The sequence below is a fragment of the Astyanax mexicanus genome, chromosome 2 (assembly GCF_023375975.1).
Source record: "Astyanax mexicanus isolate ESR-SI-001 chromosome 2, AstMex3_surface, whole genome shotgun sequence".
In the NCBI taxonomy this organism is placed as follows: Eukaryota; Metazoa; Chordata; class Actinopteri; order Characiformes; family Acestrorhamphidae; genus Astyanax; species Astyanax mexicanus.
The window spans coordinates 10,234,437-10,253,867 of NC_064409.1; the positions used below are offsets into that span (position 1 = coordinate 10,234,437).

At 38.3% G+C, this 19,431-nt stretch overlaps 1 protein-coding gene across 1 annotated transcript in view; it reads right to left on the bottom strand.

The window, feature by feature from the left end:
• Positions 1-865: 865 nt before the first annotated feature.
• cnot4b (CCR4-NOT transcription complex, subunit 4b) overlaps positions 866-19,431 on the bottom strand; it is a 36,089-nt gene continuing 17,523 nt past the window's right edge. The window contains exons 4-13 of the mRNA XM_007259759.4: positions 16,615-16,701; positions 16,371-16,472; positions 16,145-16,270; positions 15,930-16,054; positions 15,616-15,816; positions 12,580-12,637; positions 12,201-12,456; positions 11,528-12,073; positions 5,690-5,917; positions 866-3,138 (exon numbers count right to left, since the gene is read on the bottom strand). Coding sequence (XP_007259821.2) covers positions 2,822-3,138; positions 5,690-5,917; positions 11,528-12,073; positions 12,201-12,456; positions 12,580-12,637; positions 15,616-15,816; positions 15,930-16,054; positions 16,145-16,270; positions 16,371-16,472; positions 16,615-16,701 — 2,046 coding nt within the window. The 3' untranslated portion in view covers positions 866-2,821. The remainder of the gene's footprint in view (positions 3,139-5,689; positions 5,918-11,527; positions 12,074-12,200; positions 12,457-12,579; positions 12,638-15,615; positions 15,817-15,929; positions 16,055-16,144; positions 16,271-16,370; positions 16,473-16,614; positions 16,702-19,431) is intronic.

Here is a 19,431-nt window from a genome sequence, read left to right on the forward strand (position 1 = left end):
ACCAATCAGAGGAAACACACTATGTGCTTGCGTGGTTTATTAGTGCATAGTTTAATGCGTTTACATTTATGCCTGTGTGAAACCAAACCAAACAAAGGGAAAACACTCTAACTTAAACTTATTAACTGATTCAGACTATAGAAACCAACTAGCCATAGCAGCTAATTCAGTTAATGCATGAAAAAAGGTCATGATGACCTTCTCAACAGAACAGGGAAGCTGTATTTTTTGTTAAAGAGCAGAACAGAGGAGTGTGTTTTACGTTACAGAAAGTCTGTAGACGCTCAGTCATCTTTTTTTTATAGATAAGTGTATATTTAAATTGTAATATGGTGTCTGCAGCAGAGACTAATACTTTAAGTATTGCTTTGTGTTTATTAATAAAAGCCTGCTCCACAATAAAATTAACATGTAAAAAATATTATTTTAGAAAATTATGTATTTGTAAAGTATGTGGAACTGTGAGCAGGACCTGGCCAAAATGTCTACACTGTGGGTGGGAGCAGGGCTCAGGATTTAGAAATTGGTCTACTATGTAATCACAATCATGCAGTGACATTCCTAATAAGCTGATTTGTCCACTTTGTGCATGTACTTTTAACATGTTAACATTTACAGCTAAATTTCATCACCAGCACACCACTATTGACCTTAACTGTTGATCACAACACCTCATAAAACATCTGTTTACCTGTAATAATAAATAAATAATAATAAACAGGCCTTCATGACGGGCTCATCAGACATTTTCTCCACTTTGTGTTTCTCTTACAGGAATTCAGGTGAAAAGAGAAGGTGTAGGTGTTGTGTTTCATGGTGTGGCTGTAAGACAAACAGAAGAGATAAAAGTAGGAGAAACACCGGATTCATTATTTTCTTTTATTTAAGATTGGTTTGTTTCTTCTTCCAGACCTGCAGAGAGGTACAGTTCCTTTACCTCTTCATTTTAAACTCTCTCATTGTTTCAGCACTGAGGAAAACCCAGAGTTAGACTGTATCGGCTTCTTTTTGAGATTTAGGTTAATCATTCTTCTTGAATTGTTGAACACTGAACAGTTTGGCAAGAACCTACACAGCTGAAACAGGATTAAGACCGTTAAAAGAAAATTAAGGGAGGCAGATGGAGGGAGAGTGGTTTTCGTATGGCCCTAGTTGAGATTCTGGCGTTTGCCTGAATTTTTTGTTTTTGTTGGTTGGTTGATTGGTTGGTTTTGTTGCCTACCAGTACTGCTATCCCAGCTTTCACTATTAGTGTGGCCAGATTATCTCCATCTATGTTACCTGCTTATATTTTTAACAGGTGTTTACATGCTAACATTTACCTGAAAATCAAATTAACCTTGAAGTCAAATGATCAAATATATCTTTAAAATATAACAGCTCCGCTTTCTTTCGCACACAATCACTTGATCAAAACTTTCAATCATTCAAATCAATTAAACTCCCAGTTACCACCAAGTACAAATGACTTGCGTTCATTCTTTTCTCTCTGATATTACCGCACAAACAGAAAAGATGCATTACGACTTTCTGGTTTGTGCAATTTGTTCCTTATCTGTCTTTTTTTTTTTTTTTTAACATACATCAAACTCAGCAAATGTGCCCCAGAACCCTTATAACAAAAGTGTTGCATCCGTCTTGTTTTCCTTGGGGAATCCCATAACCCTTAGAACACACACACTCACTATTTCTGGATGTCTTCAGGTATCGGTAGGAGCAGCTGTGAAAGACACCACACAGTGGTGCTCCGTCTGCTACACCCACCCTTTGCTTGATAGGCTCTTACAGCTTCCCTGCTCTGCACAACTGAGGATTCTGTTGATTTTGCAATGCACTGCCCTCTGATACAGAGGTTAAATGCAGAGCTGCAACTGAAGAGCCTCTTGAGCAAATGACCCGGTACCAATCATTTGGCAGGAGGGTCAGCAAGGGCTTGAGTAAAGGCGGCACCCAGTAAAACGAGGCATGGTCCAAAGCAGACCTGGCTTGTTTTTTTAAGGGTTGGCTCATAAGGGCTCAAAATAGCCACAATGCACAAGGAAACTGTGGTGGAAACCCCACAGAAAAGCTTCTCAGCTGCAACCAGGAAGGATAACCATCTATACTGAGTGGAAAATCACTCCTGATTTCCCTTTTTCTCTCAGTCAAGTATGATTTTGATTTAAATGGAAGTTTAAAAAAAAAAGGAAGAAAAAAGCACTAAGAATGAGAAAGAACCCTGTTTTCTGAATCCTAACTTTTGATTGCTTTAAATGATTGCCATGGCCTTAAGAACTCATGGAAAGCAGCTTTATCTTTGTGCAGGTAGATGTAAAATGGGTGCTGATCTTTTTTTTTTTTGGTGTAGCTTTAAAAGGCAGAAATGTTTATCGTAATCTCAACGCTCAAGATGCTCCATTGTTTCAATGGAACCTTCTCCAAGAATTCAATAATGCATATATATCACTTTTATATGATTTCCACACAGCTATTATTTAATATAATTCACATAAATATTTTTTCTTTCACTAATTCTTTCCCTCCTCCTATATACTACCTAAATGTGGCTCTTCAGAGATTTTATTTACTTCTGTTTTTTATGATTACATAGGCCTGGAATGCTGGGACAGAGTACGAGGGCAACTTTAACAGAGTAAACTGAGAAAAGTGTGAAACCAAGAAAGATTAAAAAATGAGCTCAAAAGACCAGGAGGAAGAAAAAAAGAATACATAATCTTATAATTACTTTAACAGTTCTGTATTTTTGTACTGATTCGGCTTCCTGTGTTGGTTGAGTTTTCTCACAGTAAAGGAAATGGTGTTAGTTTTAGTTTCACAGTCCCTAGTGGCGGTCCATGGCAGCGCTCTGGAGCAGGTCTGTGGGGGGCTGGGCTGAGGGTCTGAAGGCTGGCTGGAAGCCTGGGGGAGGTGAGTGGAACTGGCTGGCGGGGTTGGCCAAGGCTGTGGGTGGGTAGGGGGTCCAGTTGGCTCTGTGGAGGGGCACCTGGGCACCGAAGGGTGTGTTGTGAGGGGGCTGAGGGGGCACTGTGGAGCCGGAGGGGACGTCCATCTCTGTGAGGGCCTGCAGGGACTTGAGCCAGTGGGGAGGATTGTCGTCCTGAAGAGATTCCAGACTGTTGCCCGAGGATGCTGGGATACCTGCAGCACAGAGGAGGGATAAAGCAAGTCAGCAGAAGTTCAAGCTCAAGTAAACTTAAAGTAGACTAAGTTGATTGAACTTGAGACGCTCAGTAAAGTTCAGGTCTTGGTGTCTATTTTCCTCCATTCAAGTCTATTCAAGTCTACTCAGAACGCAGGCCACCATGGAGGGCACTCAAATATATTGAGTAGCCATTAAGGGATTAATTACCATGGAAACAGGACGTTACTGGATACCTTTTTCTCGCTCAGTTTAAGGAAGTTGAAATGTTCCGTGCCCGGAGGTTTTGCTGCGAGTCATTAATTTCAAACCTCCCACAGATGATGGATGTTGCCCTGCAGCCGCCACCAACACACAGACAACAGACGTGACTTCCATGCAGATCACAGATCCAGCTGCAGCTAGCGGTGGCTGTTTCTGTACTTTACACCAACTTCTCTGTATCTTTATAACATTGAGCTGCATCAACTTCCCTAAATTAGTGTTGAGCTGTTTACAATTTCCTAGTATTTCACACATCCTAATGTCAGAACAGTGACGTCTCCATTAAACACAGCTAAATAGTCTAATACAATGGGGGGCCACGACGCATCATTATACACAATAACTGTATATTTATTTCAACTACACACAACAAAATCCCATATCCATTGTAAAAATATTTGTCATTTTACTGCACTTGCTAAATTTTTATTTTTAGGGATTTAGGGCTAATCTTTAATTAAACAAAAAGAGTGAATGATTTAGTGAGTCAGGGAGAGTTATGAGATTTAATCTAGGTTTCTTAAACGTCACAAAATAAAAATGCAAAAATAGGTCATATGTGAATCACGCTGAAAGACGCTTGGGTCAAACTTGGACAAATTAATAATATGTGAGAGAGAAAAAAAAATTATATATATATATATATATAAATTTGTCACCTACATTTAAATCACAAATTATTTCACATAATTTATTTTCTTAAATTTAAATAATTTTATATTTTACTTTCCACGTTTTAACCAATAAATTTCCATGATTTTCTCCATGACTTTTCCATGCCTTCAGGGCAAATTTTTATGACCATACGATTTAAAAATAAAAACAATTAACTCAGAGCCGACATATTTGTTAGCTCAAAACAGATTTTCGCAATTGATAAACTGAAACACAAAAGATTTGTAGACAAAATTTCTATGACTTTTCACAACTTTCTAGGTGTTTTTTTTTTTTTTTTTTTAACTTATCCAGGCCTGGAAATGTGCCGTTTTTAAATTCCGTGACTGTTTCAGGTTTTTCATGATTGTGAATACTGTAGAAAATCAAGAGTCTTGGTATGTTTATGTTGTTCACAAAATAGTCTAATGTAGATATTTGCTTTGATTCTGCAAAATGTCTCCAACAGATATACTAAATATTCAGATATTATTTTAGGATGATATGACCCACTGCCTACTAATGACTTTCTAATGTTTTCTGATTGAGAGCCAAAGATGATCATCTAGAAAGAGGAGTAAAGCTGGTATGGTATTACAGTCCACTCCCCGGTACTGTGGAAGCATGGCAGCTTCTGTTCTCCTGGCTGCATTCGTACACTGTACAGTCGGTCTAGTTAAACCTGCAGGAGGGTAAATTGATCTGGAACAGGTGCCCTCTGCTGTGACCCACAAAACAGCTTTACGTCTCTGACATTTCACTGAAAAGGTTACCAAAAAATAAAAATGCTTTAAATGCCTAAATGCATTATTTATTTCTGTTTCCTTACAAAGCAAATTGTATATGCCATTTGTTGGTTTAAAAAAAAAAAAAAAAAAAAAACAGGCCAAACAACAACACTTAGAAAATGTCATCCAGGGCCTTCTGCATTACACGGGAAAACATGGAAAATTATAAGGACTGAGGGATATTAGGTCTAAGAAGGAGACATAAGATTTCTTTTCTGTGTGGATATTCTAGGTTTGTACATTAGCACTGATTAAATGTTGGGAAATCAATAAATTGCACAGTTTTAAGATTAAATACTGTCACTTTCTTACAAAATCTTCATACCTCCAAGTTTTAACATTTTTCACAGTGTGCGCCTAGCAATTATGATTTACCTTGCTTTAATGGAGTATTAGAAGAGCTTCAAAATTCCCGTAATAAAATGTTAACAATAAATTTAACTGAAAGTTAAAAAGGTTTTTACTTTCTATTGAAAAGCTAATTTAAAAATACAGTAATAAAATAATTTTAAATAATACAAGGTTTTTACGTGACTGTGATAAGCTCATTTTTAGAGAATGGGTCAATCTTTCTCTAATTTTTTTAATTCTACACAATTAATACATTTCAATTTACTACATACTACATTTTACAGTCACTCTCAGAATCCAATCGAATCGATTCACTCAGTAATAAACACTACTAGATAATATTTGGATAATTGTACTGGATAATTGGGGTAAATAAATTATTATTAATAAAAAAAGGTCTTTGCCTCTTAAACACTTCTTTATTTTCTGTCAAATATCTGCTCACTAGAGTCAAATCAGTAAAGGCTAAAATCATAAACTTGTACATGCATACCTGTGATGATAGCGGGGTCCATCCAGCTTGCTGTGCCATCCCAGCTCAGGCTGTGTGTGATGCCCCCTGTGTGATTCACGCTGGACGAGGAGGACGAAGAGGAGGAGGAGGAAGAGGAAGACGAGGAGTTTGGCAGCCCACCAAAATTGATGTTGATGTTTGGTAAAAGTGCTCGGAGGCCATCCTGCCACTCTTTGACATTTATACTCTCTACTGAACCGCTGTTTTCTGCAGATAAAGAGAAAGAAGCAAAAACAGAAAGGAACAAATAAGAAACACACACCGGCCAGAGCATTTTAAATCAGGTTTACAAAAATGTGATACGCAACCAGTCAACAATACACCCACAAATGTCCCCTTACTGAAAAAAACTGTCATACTCCAAATTACAGCTGTAAGATAAATCCTATGATTTACCATGATTTAAGTTTTTATGATAAACACTTTGCAAGAGTTGCAATTACATCGTAACTAACAGCAAACTCAAATCACATTTCCACATGTACAGCAACAGAGGGAGCGCCTCACGCTGCAGACTGATCATGTGACATAACAAGGCTGGAGGCAGAGTGAGGAAGAGTAAGGTAGCATGAGGTAAAGGTCCACACCAAATGCACAAAAAACTACTATCTACCTTGGTGGAAATTAGTGCAGCCAAGCAGAATACAGAATAATATAAAAAAAACCTTTGAGAAGCACAATTTATTGCATTCCACATTCCACATACTGTGTAGAGGTGGGTGATATAATGGCCCCAAAATAATATCACGATATTTCATGGTATTTTCACGATACGATACTCTTGGCGATATTACAAAAAATGTAATAAAAAAAAAAAAATCTAAATTTCAAGAATACACTACTGCAACAAAATGAAAAATAAATTGTATTATTGCATACGATATGATGGTAAACTCCTAACTAAGATATTAAAAAATACAATCTTATTTTATCTGATTTCATAACAGAAGTCAGAGATCCAGAATGTCATGATAGAAATAATGCAATCTAAATATCTATATATATCCAGGATAAAAGTTAAAATAAATGATACTGGACAGATATAATCTGTCTCTAGTAGATATAAAACGGGAAATGAGAAGTGTGAATTTTTATTTTGCACAAAACAACAAAAAAGTAGTACCCTGATGTGATAATTAGGGGTGGGTGATCTGGCACGATATTTGACGATATTTAGAAATGTTGCCGATATTATTGAGCACAACATGATGAGACACAGCACTAATAGTGTGTTATCTAACAGCGCTCTTGGACTTCAGGATAGCAATGTGAACGTGGCCTCAATTTCTGAAAGAGCAGTCTAAAATATACACTTTTTAGAACCTGCAAAACTCTACATTTCCAGATTTACCAGATGTGGATGTTCATTACCCAAACCAATGTACTACTATAGAAAAGAAGAGACTATCTACTTAAATAATACAGAAGCACTATTCCTGGACTCAGGCCAAAACAAACCTAAGCCTTTTCTCATCAGGCAGTAAGCACCTGAAGCTTTTGTCCACAGGGAGGCTGCGTTTATGTGCTTGGTGCAGAAGCAGGGTGTCAGCAAGTCAGTAAGGAAGCATAAATGTGAGGGAACATGAGGTGGTGCTGAAGTAAAAGAAAAGAAGGAGAAGAAACAGACTCTGAAGCTTTAGTCCTGCATGTCGACACAGTCAGTCCCATGCAGGCAGCACAGCCTGTCAGAAAGAGAAACACAACACTACACACACTGGGGGTTTAGATATACCCATCTTCCCTGCACTGACTGAGTCAGAATATAAACAGAGTGACTGCTCTACACACCTCACGTTCTGTCTGGACCAATAGACCAACTAAATAAAACAACTAGCAGCTAAATGTTAGCATGAGTCAATAAGATCTTGTAGTAAAAATGAAAAAGAAATACAAATAAATTCCTAATTAAGGAGAACAGTTTTTGCTTCATGCATCATCAACTGCAATCATACAAATGTGTGCAAAATTGCACTGCAGTCAAAAGCACTGTATTTATTCAAATATGTTTACAGAACATCCACTTTGAGCATGCAAGTCAAATGAGGACTGCTCTCATTTCCTGGTGGTCAGCCTCTGTGTTTGCAGTGTTTCATAATGTATAGTGTAGAAGATCTCAAACCTGAGTTATCATCTTAATTGTATTATTTTTTTTATCCGCAAAAAAGAAAAGATAAAAAGAGACAAAGGTAAAAGTCATTTTAGCTTTTAAGTTAGAAGTAGTTTGCTCTACTGCTTAGTCTGTTCGTGACTTATTTGGGCACAGTCTTGTTAAAATGTATTTCCTTTGAGCTCTTATTAATTAATGATCATAAACCGGTTTTACACGCATGCTCTTTTCACATGACAGGTGATCAACTAATCTGTATGATTTCAGTCCAGCTCTGAAGCCAGATTAAGGGAATTTTTAACTAAAAAGTAACAGCGGCAGTGAAACTGTATTCCACAGCAATATGGTTAAACTTTTAACAATTAATTCAGTTTACAACAGAACACAAATATGGTCTACAAAAACAAAAAAAGAAAAGGTATTATAAACAGGTAAATTAAATTGAGGGAGCTACGCAAATCTCCTCTCAGGTTTTTTTTATCTGAATGTGTGTGAAAGTGGAGCATGGCAACCACCTGTGTTGCCATTTGTTTGCACGAATAAACAAGCAGTTTGATGTTTAATTCATGTAAAAGTAATGAAGTCTGCTCCTACAGTTTTTCTAGTCAAAAAACAGATTCCAAAAGACTGGCAGCAGAAACCAAGCACTGAATCTCACAGGTTCTTCCAATAAAAAACACTTGTGTGTGAATCTGCCTGCCAAAATATGCTTCCAATTTGCTATAAGAGTTTCAAACGTGACAAAAGATTTTTAAATGATTTAAAATTGAAGCTTTAATTTAAGGGGTTTGACAAACAATGTATTAACTGTGAAGCAAGAAGTATTTGGACAAATTAACAAATATAAATAAAAGGATTATTTAAGGTTTCAATGAGTGGCTGATGTTTGGAACCCTTGGTAAATGATAAATTCCTCCAGGCCTTTTCTGTAGTCAAATTCAGTTGTTTCTTGTCTGTGTTCCGTATGTTTTGGATCAACCTTTTATAGCATTACCCTATGAGTCTAACAACAGTTTTATTAATAAACACACAATCAGGTACCCAGTACATGCCCAAGCTTTGCTGCTGTACAAATGCTGTATAAATGCTTATCATGTTCACTAGATTATGTGGGATATTTGGGATAAATAGGTCTTCCTATATTTTCCTCATCATTCTGGTTCACGTTAAAATTGTTATTTCAAAATATCTTTTTTGATCTAGAAAAGTGGGAACACTTATGAAAAGAGAGGTCAAGTTAGTTATTTGTGATCCAAAGCCTCGACGGACAGATACAAAATGTAAATAATTTAACATTATGAATTACCTCTAAACATTTGAACTCTTTAATATGACATGCAATAATGAGGAAAGGCCAACAACTGGTCATGCATGATTAGTCAGCTTTATTATTATTTTTTAATAATTAAAAATCTTGGTTTAGGAAAATATATTTCATTGTCTAGGGTTAAAGCAATATTTTATAATGCACTGTACAAAACAAGAGCATACCAAAAGGGCAGGATCCTAAATGAATAAGAAAGTTAAAAAAAAAGCTCTCTTGCTTTTTTGCTTTCTTTTTTGGCATGAACTCAAATGCAAGTTTAATGAAATCTTAAAGTTTGAATCAAAGGCATGCTGGGGAACAAATAGCAATTTAACAAACTACTACACCCCGAAAGCAGTCTCAGCAAATTAGGTAGATGACTACTGTTTCATGCACAATGCCTTAGAGCTAGACTGAAAGGAAACACAGCCAGTATTTAAAAGAACAAAGTCAATGAAACATTAATATGAAATAGCTGTCTAAGAGCTCTGGGCACAACAAAGATCTCAGGATAAGAGAATTCTTGCTGTGAGCTCAGCTACATGTAGGCACTGCCTTTAGACACAATGCTTGTGATCTACAGTAGCGGGGGGAACAACATGTGGAGACTATGTTGCACATTACAAACCACTTTAATTCTAATGATTTGCACAAAATTAATTTGGCAATCTTGAGTGTTTACAATCATAAATGTCAGCGACCTGTAGGTTAAATTTGTGTGAAGGAAAGTATTTAAAAAAAAACCCCACAAAAACACAAAATACCTAAATAATCAAGACGGAGTTCAATTATTGGTCTTTCCATTTTGCCTCTTTAAATTCCATTCACAATCACCACTGCAGAATTGTTCATTTTTAATGGTGAGTTAAACTAAGCTTACAGTTGAGCTAAAAATATTGGGTCATTATTTACCGCACATGGTTTATTAATACTCTGATTAGAGACAAAACGATTACCTGTAATATAACTTTAGGAACTCCATTTTTATCTGTCTGATTTTATTTTGGTTCTACTTCTGTTTGTGTGAGGGTGAGTGTGTGTGTGATGCATTTTGTTGTACTAATATTAACAGGCTGTGTTTGGACCACAGTGAAGCTAATGTGACAGACAGAGCAATAATTACTTTCTGTGGGGTTGTAGCACCCGCACCCTATCTCTGCCAAATAGTCCAAAGCTGAATTAAAGCATTAGAGGAGGAGTTCTCTTCAGTCATTGGGCTTTATACCTCTTTAATGAGGGGCGAAAATAAGAAACATTGTTTAAAATACCACTTAAATCACAGAGCTCTAAATAAGTATTAAGACACAACATATCAAAATAATCTGAACAGTGAACTGCCACCTGCCTGGCTGCATCCGAACTCCACAGGATGCTTGGTCTGCTTTTCAGCTTAAGTTTATTGATCTAATTACAACATAATGATCAGCAAGATGAACACAAATATTTCTCCAGATGTTTAAATATATATTTTTTACCTACATTTCCTGAATTAAGAGGCTTGTAATGAATGATAAAGTGCTCAAAAAGTTTTGTGTAAAAGGGTCTAACAGGAACTTTTATCTCCAGGATGGCACCTTAGCAGTTGGAGCTATAGCCTGCTGATTAACTCTCTCCAGGAAAAGGGGCTTGGTGACCCCTTGCATATGGTATTTAGAGAACAATGATTAAAAACTAGAAAAGGGCTTTTACTGAAGAAAATGCATGGTGGTTTTGCAGCTAAAATGCCTCCAACCCATGGCTATCCCAGGTCATGGTAGGATGATGCTAACTGTCTGCTACGTGGTTGCTGTTTTGGTGTTGCTATGGTATCTTTGGTGGTTGCTATGTTGCAGCATGTTATTAGACTTAACTGACAAAAATAACAGAGGCAGACAAGACTGTTCTGTGATCAAATTTTAACCTACAAATGCAATCAAACCAGTGTGAAAACACATCTTAAGAAATACTTAATATTCCCTTGATCCAAAATAATAAAAAAAAAACTCTGGGCAAAGACCTTTACATTTTCCAGAATGTTCTACAGACAAGGTATGTGGTTGGTCTACATTTACAAGCTTTCTCTTATTGTCAACACAGCACCATACTGCCTCCTAGTGGACAAATGTTCCCCCATGAGAAATACCCCTAAGAATGTGTGTACAATGTTTTTATATTGTATAGCATGTAATGTTAGTGTTCTGATTGGCCACAAAATCAAATAAGGCTCCTCCTAAAAAGTTTTAACTGAACTCAATGAGTGTAGTGGCACTGTATTATTGAAGACTCTAAATATATTTTATGACCACAAACAATGCAATGCACTGATTTTCTGGCTTAAACTTTGTTTTATTTATCTTGACTTATCTTACAAACAAACATCAGGACTGCATTCGCCAGAAAGCCTGTGTACATCCAACAAACTCACCTGTGATAGGTATGCCTCCCAACCCTGTACTGTGCTGCTGCTGTTGTTGAGGTGGCAAACTCAAGTCCAAGAAGCTGTTGTGCTGTGCAGTAGAGGGGGCAGCTGTGGCATTATGGTTCAAGTGCGGGAGGTTGCTGCGTGCAGACATGGCCAACCAGCTGTGGCGCGAGACCTGTGTCTGACTGGGAAAGCTGAAGGAGTTGTAGACTGCCCGCTGTGGGACCTGGGAGAAGCCGTGTGGGGGCATCCCAGAGTTCACGGGGTAGTGTGCGGATGAGCCGGGGGGAAGCAGAGGGCCCTTTCCAGGGGGGAGGCTGTGGAGTGGGCTGTGCAGGGGGCCGTGGGGGAAGCCTGGTGCAGGATTTATGTGGCCGAAGGGCTGTGAAGTTTTGTCCTGAACTGTCAACTCTTTCTCAATGAGGTCCGCCAGTGCTTTCCGTGTGATGTCGAAGGGGTCGAAACCAAGATCATCCTCTTGCTGTTTGGTGGAGGAGCCGAAGCCGAAGGCCGCTTGCCAGTCTGTGGATGATGATACTGGGATGGTTTCTGTGAAGAGAGGGGGGTAGAGAGATAAGACATCTTAACACAAAAGCACAGCAGGAGATTCATTTTCATTTTAGATTACCTAGATGGAGAACTACAGAATGTACTGGTTAAACTGTTTCTTGCTAACCTGAGGTGAAGAGGCTCTGTGGTTCAGGAGCAGTGGGCCAGTCTGTGTTGTTGTGTGTGGAGCTGGGGAAGCTGGGCAGACTATTAGGGATGGGGTTGGGGTGCCGGAAATTGCTATTGTCAGAAAAGAGCGACTGTGACTCAGCTGCAGCTCCCTCAAAGGGCGAACGCGCAGTCAAGCCTGGTACACTAATCGGCACCACCAGACACGGCTTGGGCAAGCCAGGAGGTGGCGATGGTGAGACGCTGCAGGGAATCTGAATGGAGCAAAAGTTTGCACATCAAACAGTTAAAGAAGGAGGCACAAAAAAAGATTATACACTGAAAATTCAATATTATGAATTTAACGAGAGCACAATACTGTCTGTGGTACAACATACCTGTGGTAGTATTTCCCCATTTACTAAACTGATGGCTTCTGGAGGTTTGTCACTGGGGCTGTAAAGAAAAAAAAGATGTGATTATTCTTAAAAAGTATGAGCTTGAGCATGAGCTGGCAAAACTGCATCTAATAGCTAAACTGAGAGGTCACACACTCCACTTAATGCGAGGACATCCCACTAAAAAAAACAGTTTGAAACCGCAGCAGCAATTTTACTGCGACAACTATCCACTCAGGTCTGGAATGCAAAATCTTGCTATATTTACTTTCTTGCTCCAGCACCAGACAGCTCTAAACAACCAGAGGAGACAATATGCTCCCGTGGTTTGTTAAGGCACAATTTGGTGGGTTCAGGTTTGTGTCTGTGTGAAACTCAACCAAACCGCGGGGGAAACTCTCAAAGTAAAAAAAACTGCACTATAAAAACCAAATACAGGTGTGAAAACACCCTAAGACTAAACTGTCGACTTGATAGTTCCCCAGTTCTGAGAGGTATGACCTACTAGCATGCTTCACACTTTAGAGCCAAGCCCCCTCGGGTCTTTCTGTGCTTATCCCACTAGTGCACATCCACATTGATCAAGAAATAAAGCAGGTTGGTCAAACCTCTCACAAAACAGCAGAAATCTGTACATCTGTGGGCTCTGGCCAGAGTTTTACAGGTCTTAAACAGTGGAGAGGTAGTTAGAGGCAGGTTTAGCTGATGCATGTTAGAAAATCTACAACTGCTTTAGTAGATTATGTGCCAGTAGATTCCACCCATTGTCCTTGATGTTCTTGATAGTCTTGTCATATTCACATGCAACCTGGGGGGCACAACTGCAAGATCAGCTTCCTTATACCTTTTTCACTATTTTTGCAAAGGTCTTTGGCACTAGTGAGGACACTCAATCAGAGCAGAGCTGGAAAACAGGAAATGGACAGTCTAGTTATGGCTGTGACCACTGTGTGGACAACACAGATAAGGGAATGCTGCTCTCAAGCTCTAAGTCTGGAAGCCCAATTGGCATGCAAATGCTTTGCTCAGGCAGGTAACGTATGCCTCCTGGCAGACAATTTTTGAGCACTGTGTGGCTGGGTGCTACGCATTCTGCAGACCAGAGGTTAAATCCAGTTTCCAGTCCAGAAATTCGCAATTACTGCAGAGTTGAGAAATTCAAAGCTGAAGTCCTCAAATATAAATTCTGCTTAACAATAGTTGCTCTTCATCTACAAAACCACAAGTTCTGTACATCACACTAGTACAGGCAGGGTATTGCTATGTTTAATGTTCAATATCATTTGACCGTTACCTTCTGTCAGGCCATGCAGTGCCTTGAGCCTCAGCATGCCATTAAATATGTGCTAAGAGATCTACACTTTCTACACTCAGTTTTATCTTGTAAGGAACTACACACTTGTAACGAGAAACATTACACTTTTAAAACACTACATTTTATTGTATTTGTATTTTCACAATAACAATACTCCTGAGTTAAAAAAAAAAAATATTTCAAGAATACACTACTGCAACAAAATGGAAATGTATTTTTTTTTTATTGTAAATGCATCGATATGATATAGCACATCCCTAAATGAGATATTAAATATATATATATATATATACAAAAATTGTTTTAGATTTGTAACAGAAGTCAATGATCCAGAATGTCATGATACTAATAATGCACTCCAAACATCTCCATATATCCAGGATTAAAGTAAAATAAATGATACTGGACACATATAACCTTCTCTAGTAGATAAATAATGGGAAATGAGGAAAGGGTGATATGGCACGATATTTCAGGGTATATTATCGTTCACAATATTACAAAATGCTGGTGACATTATTGCACACGATGAGATATGGCAGGAATATATCCAGGTAATGTATACATGTTTATTAACAAATAAGAAAATTACACTCTTTATAGTATTATCACGCTGTACAGCATCATGTTGTTTAAGATGTTAAAGCTCCACTAGGTAGGATTGAGATTTTGTGCCGTGGGCTCCCCCTACAGTTGCAGAGTGTAATAAATGTTTCATGCGGATTAGTTTCTCCTTCTCATTTTCTGGCTTTCACAGACATATTCCGTCTCTTTCCAGCTTCTGCCAGAGTGTCTGTATGTTAGGTTGTAGAACAAAAGAACTAAAGGTCGGAAAGCAGGTCGCAGTTCTCACGAGCGTTGGTTGCGGCCGCCTCGGAAAACCTACAGAGTCTGGTTTGAGCTCAGAGGAGCTCCGGCCCAGATACGAAAGGACCGCTATTCCTCCTATTACACCTCAATGCAGCGCTGCAGTGAGTTTCAAGCTGTAATTTTACTTCTTTAAAAAGATCAAAAATCAAGGAAATCCTACCTAGTGCTGCTTTAAAATAGAGGTCATGCTGCTCCTTTAATTACAATGTTTCTACAGCATAACTTGCACAATATTCCTCCCTCTGGAAACCAAACCACAGAAATGACATATGCAAGATCATATTTGGAATCAAATCACACACACAGATGGTAACCTGTGTAGCAGGTCCAAAATTACAATAAGGTGGATTTGTTGAATCTTGTATAAAATAGGTTAGAATATATTGATATTTACAACCTGTTATTTCTAAATTCTTACAGCATCATGACCTGCTCAGCGTAGGTTCTGAACCATCATATTCAGGCTCTCCTTAAAACCAAGCTTTTCACACTGAGCACTAGAAGTAATCGCTGTGACCTACAAGCCCATCAAGCAGCCTGGAGCATAAGACCTACAGGTGTCTGTTCACCAGCTATTGCACATTTTCAGAGTTCAATTTAAAGCAGTATTGTGTTTGACTGCATCAGTTTCACTGTAGACACATCATATTATTTTGCAGATGTTTGCGCCATTGTGCATTGTCTTGTGTGTAATGATTGTGTAATCATTGTTATTTGCACTACTTCTGGCGATAGGGAAGAGTTAATAATTATAACACAGCGCATCATTTAAAGTGTCCCTGACTGCTATTTGTGTTACTCAGTTACTCAGATAGGTCATTTTTATTTTGTAAGGCTGCTGATGCGCCTACCTGGAAGGTTCACAGTTTGACGAGAAAGGCGAGAGGGCTGGGAGAGGACCAAGGCCAAGCTCAGACTCTGGACCATCTGGAGTCAAGTTCTCACAGTCTGAGCCTCCATCTAGGGTTGGGCTCTTGCGGTGTTCTGAAAGCCCATTGGTGGTCTTTCCTGTAGGCTGTAACGATGGCCATGCGTCTTTGTTGCTGTTGGTACTGTTAATAAAAAAAAAAAAAGAGAACGAAAGAAAGAGGCAATCAAAAAGATATATAAAATGTACCTACTGAGAGAAAATCCAATATAACTGTGTAAAACGTCAATATCAAACCTTTGTGCAGAGCCTGATTTGCCCTTTGTCTTCTCTCCAGTGCCTGTGGAGGTCTGTAGGAAGGTGGGGTTCATTTTGTAGAGCTCTTGTAAAAGTTTTTGTTCATATTCCTGGTGCTTTCCAGCCTATAAAAAAACACACACACACACACATAATCCACCTTAAATCTAAGCCTAACTTTACCTGAAAAAACTTTAAACACGAACCAGATTTACCTGCATTTCTTCTTTTGTGAAACTAGCAGCCTCGTCACCCAGCTCGTGTAGATACATACAGTCTGGTTTGGGGCACTGCATGCTTTTTAGAAAGTAACTGCAGTATTTTGTTGTACCTAAAGATGCCTGCAGGAAAAATAAAGTAGTGAATTGTGTACATCCTCAAGAAAAACTTAAACTAAATAAAAATGTCTTTCTAAATAAAAGCATTAATTTTGATTGTTACCTTAAGTGTTCGACCATCTACTACGACATTGTTGACGCACTGTATAGCTCTTAGCGCATCGTCTGAACGAATGTAAGTGACATAGGCACTGGCACTAGGACCCTGTTGGAAAAGAGGATATTAATAGGGCAAATTAGATAAATCAGCAGCTGGGAGGAGATTTTTTTATTTTAAAAAAAAAGTGTTAGATGGTTTGATATACTATAATCAGGAGAGCTGTAAAGAAAGTACGATTTAATTGTACCTGTGAGCCTGCATATGAGGTGCTGTTGTTGATGACCACTTTATGGATCTTCCCAAACTTCCCAAAATATTCTGGCCTCTTCAAGACCTGAAACACAGTGTGGAAGAAAAGAAGTTACTAAATAATGCTATTTGGCAAGAGATTAACCTTTCAGACTTACTGAAAGTTTGGAAAGATTTCAAAAGCTACATAAAAAAATCCTCTTAATAGTAGGTATAAAATTAAATGTGAATAATACAATAAAAAGTGTAAAACTAATTCAACACTGCACTGCCAGGACTTGAACAAAACAATGAACAAAACAAAACATTGCTTAAAAAATATCAAAACATTATTCAGATCTGAATACAAACTAACAACAAATCACTTATCAAGCAGTCAGGGACATGAACATTTTAATTATCTAATGCTTATTATTCTGTTACAAATCTTGATATAATTGGAGATGAGCATATATTTTTTATTCCCAAAAGGCTCAATTCTACTGTCTAATAAACAGATGTTTTATTTTTCATAGGGAAAATTCTTAAGTGTATATACAGAGTTAAAAGGTAATTTATCAGTAACATTTAACATTAATACAGCAGCACATAACTAATTCCTATGTAAAGATACAGTAGAGTAAATGAAGTAGGTTAGCCACAGAGTGGTAAGAGCTAGGATCAGCAGGGTTCTAACGGGATAGCCATGGCTGGAAAGCAGTCAGGTAAAGACAGGAATTGCATGAACAAGTACAGAGAAGCAAATCAGAAAGACACCAGCATACTCTCACCGGATTTAACCAAACAGATTCAATAAATTAGGGCTGAAAACGTTAACAATGTAAGTGCCACCTTATCTAACTGCTTTGTCTGTATTTCGCAACTACCTTCACTAGGTTTTGCAACATCATGCTGAGAACACAAATGGGAGGCGTGAGGCATGGCTGAAGATGCTAGAGACAGAAAGTATCAAACAGAATCTTTAAAACGTTAAAACCATTGTAAACAAATCCCATGTTACAGAACACAATACTACAATTCCTGGAAAGATAATGAAAGAAATGAAAGGGATCGGTTCAATAGATAAACTGCATTCAGAACTTCTGACCTCAAAATCAACAAGATATTTACAAAACATAGCAAACGAACACTGAAAAAAGAACAAATCCACACAGGAAATCCAGCAGAATCAGTCTGCCAGGTCTCTGGGGATTGAGTGGCAGTTCACTGGCAAAGGATTTCAGTTCAACAGACCAACACGCTTGAGGTTCGAGTCACTCTCTAACCGGAACCACGGCCTAGAAATTTCTCTGTGGCCTTTGTTCAACCAAGGCTGCTGGCCTCATCATCCATCCCCACTAGTGCTGGGTGGTAGGCCTGTCACGATAACAACATTTTCAGGACGATATATTGTCCCAGAAATTATTGCGATAAACGATAATATTTTCCTTTTAAAGCACCGCTATAGAAAATGCTTTTTATTGCTACACCAATTTACAGTTAAACTAACTTTATATTATTCAGAGCAGACATTGGGCTCCCAATATAAAATATTTTAATATCATAAATAACCTTAACTTTAATATCCTAAACCCCCCCTGCTGAGCAAGAAACACCAGCATGTTTACCATGTGGGGCTTGAGGCAGGATCTCTCTGGGGGAACAATTTTAATATTCAATATTCAGCTGAAAGAATTGGGCTGGATGGTTGTGCGAGAGTGCAGAGGGACTCGCTCTCTCCCAAAATCCACACGGAATACGTGGCTGTTATTGACGTTGGCAAAATTATTGCAGTAAAAAAAAAAGATCGACATCGACGTACGATAAGTCGATAACATAGTTAACGCGACAGGCCTACTGGGTAGTATACCGGTTCATACAGTATATTGAAGGGAAAATTAGAACCGGTATGCATTTTCACATATTGCTATACCACTAGAGGTGCTGAGGAGTACTATGAAGAACAGCGCCGCTAAAGAAGCACACTAGCAGAGCTCGCTAGCTAACGCCAGCAGGTTAGCATAACAAGCTTATAGACTGTAGTAACGGCAGCTCAGCTCTGTGGACTTCTCATGCTGTCCTGCCTGAAAAAACATGAAAACAGAACTCATGGAGCTTCTGCTGCTACTCCTTGCAATATGACTAACTATAGCCCTTTTAAATATATGAAAAGTTTAAGCAGCTGCGTAAATACTGTAATGCCTCTAATGGCTTCAATAATATCATATTGTAAATTGATATAAAACTTGTGTCTAAATATCCTGTTTGATACTTACATTAATTATTTTAGGTCTATTTATAGTGCTCTATAGGTGTTTTTCTGCTAAAGCATTCGGATTTCTTCATATATTGTGTACTTGAGTGGGAAAAAATAAACCCAATAGTAATCAAAACCTTGATTCAAAGCCTTAATGTATGATATTACATGTACTCCTAACAGTTCATTAAGTCACAAACCTACCATACCATGATATGCATTTTTATCCATCCACCCATCCATCCATCCATCAACTCCCTCAAAAAACATCAGAAAATGTAGAAAACACAATAGAAGCCAAACAGTGTACGCAGCGTTAAGAGGAGGGGGGAAAGAAAAAGAGTAAAAGGTTTCATAACGTTAATCCATCACTATTCTGCAAAGGTGCAAAAGCATACTTTGAACACCTGTTCCAAACTCCACCGTCAGAACAAACACACGACACGCGCACACACTCAGGATTAAGCTATGCTGTTGCCCATAAACACTTCACTGAAACGTTCCCTCAGCTTTGTGCTCCTAATCTCATTGGTACGCTTTGGGAAGAGGCAGGCGTGTTTTCACTCTGCCTCTGCTTTT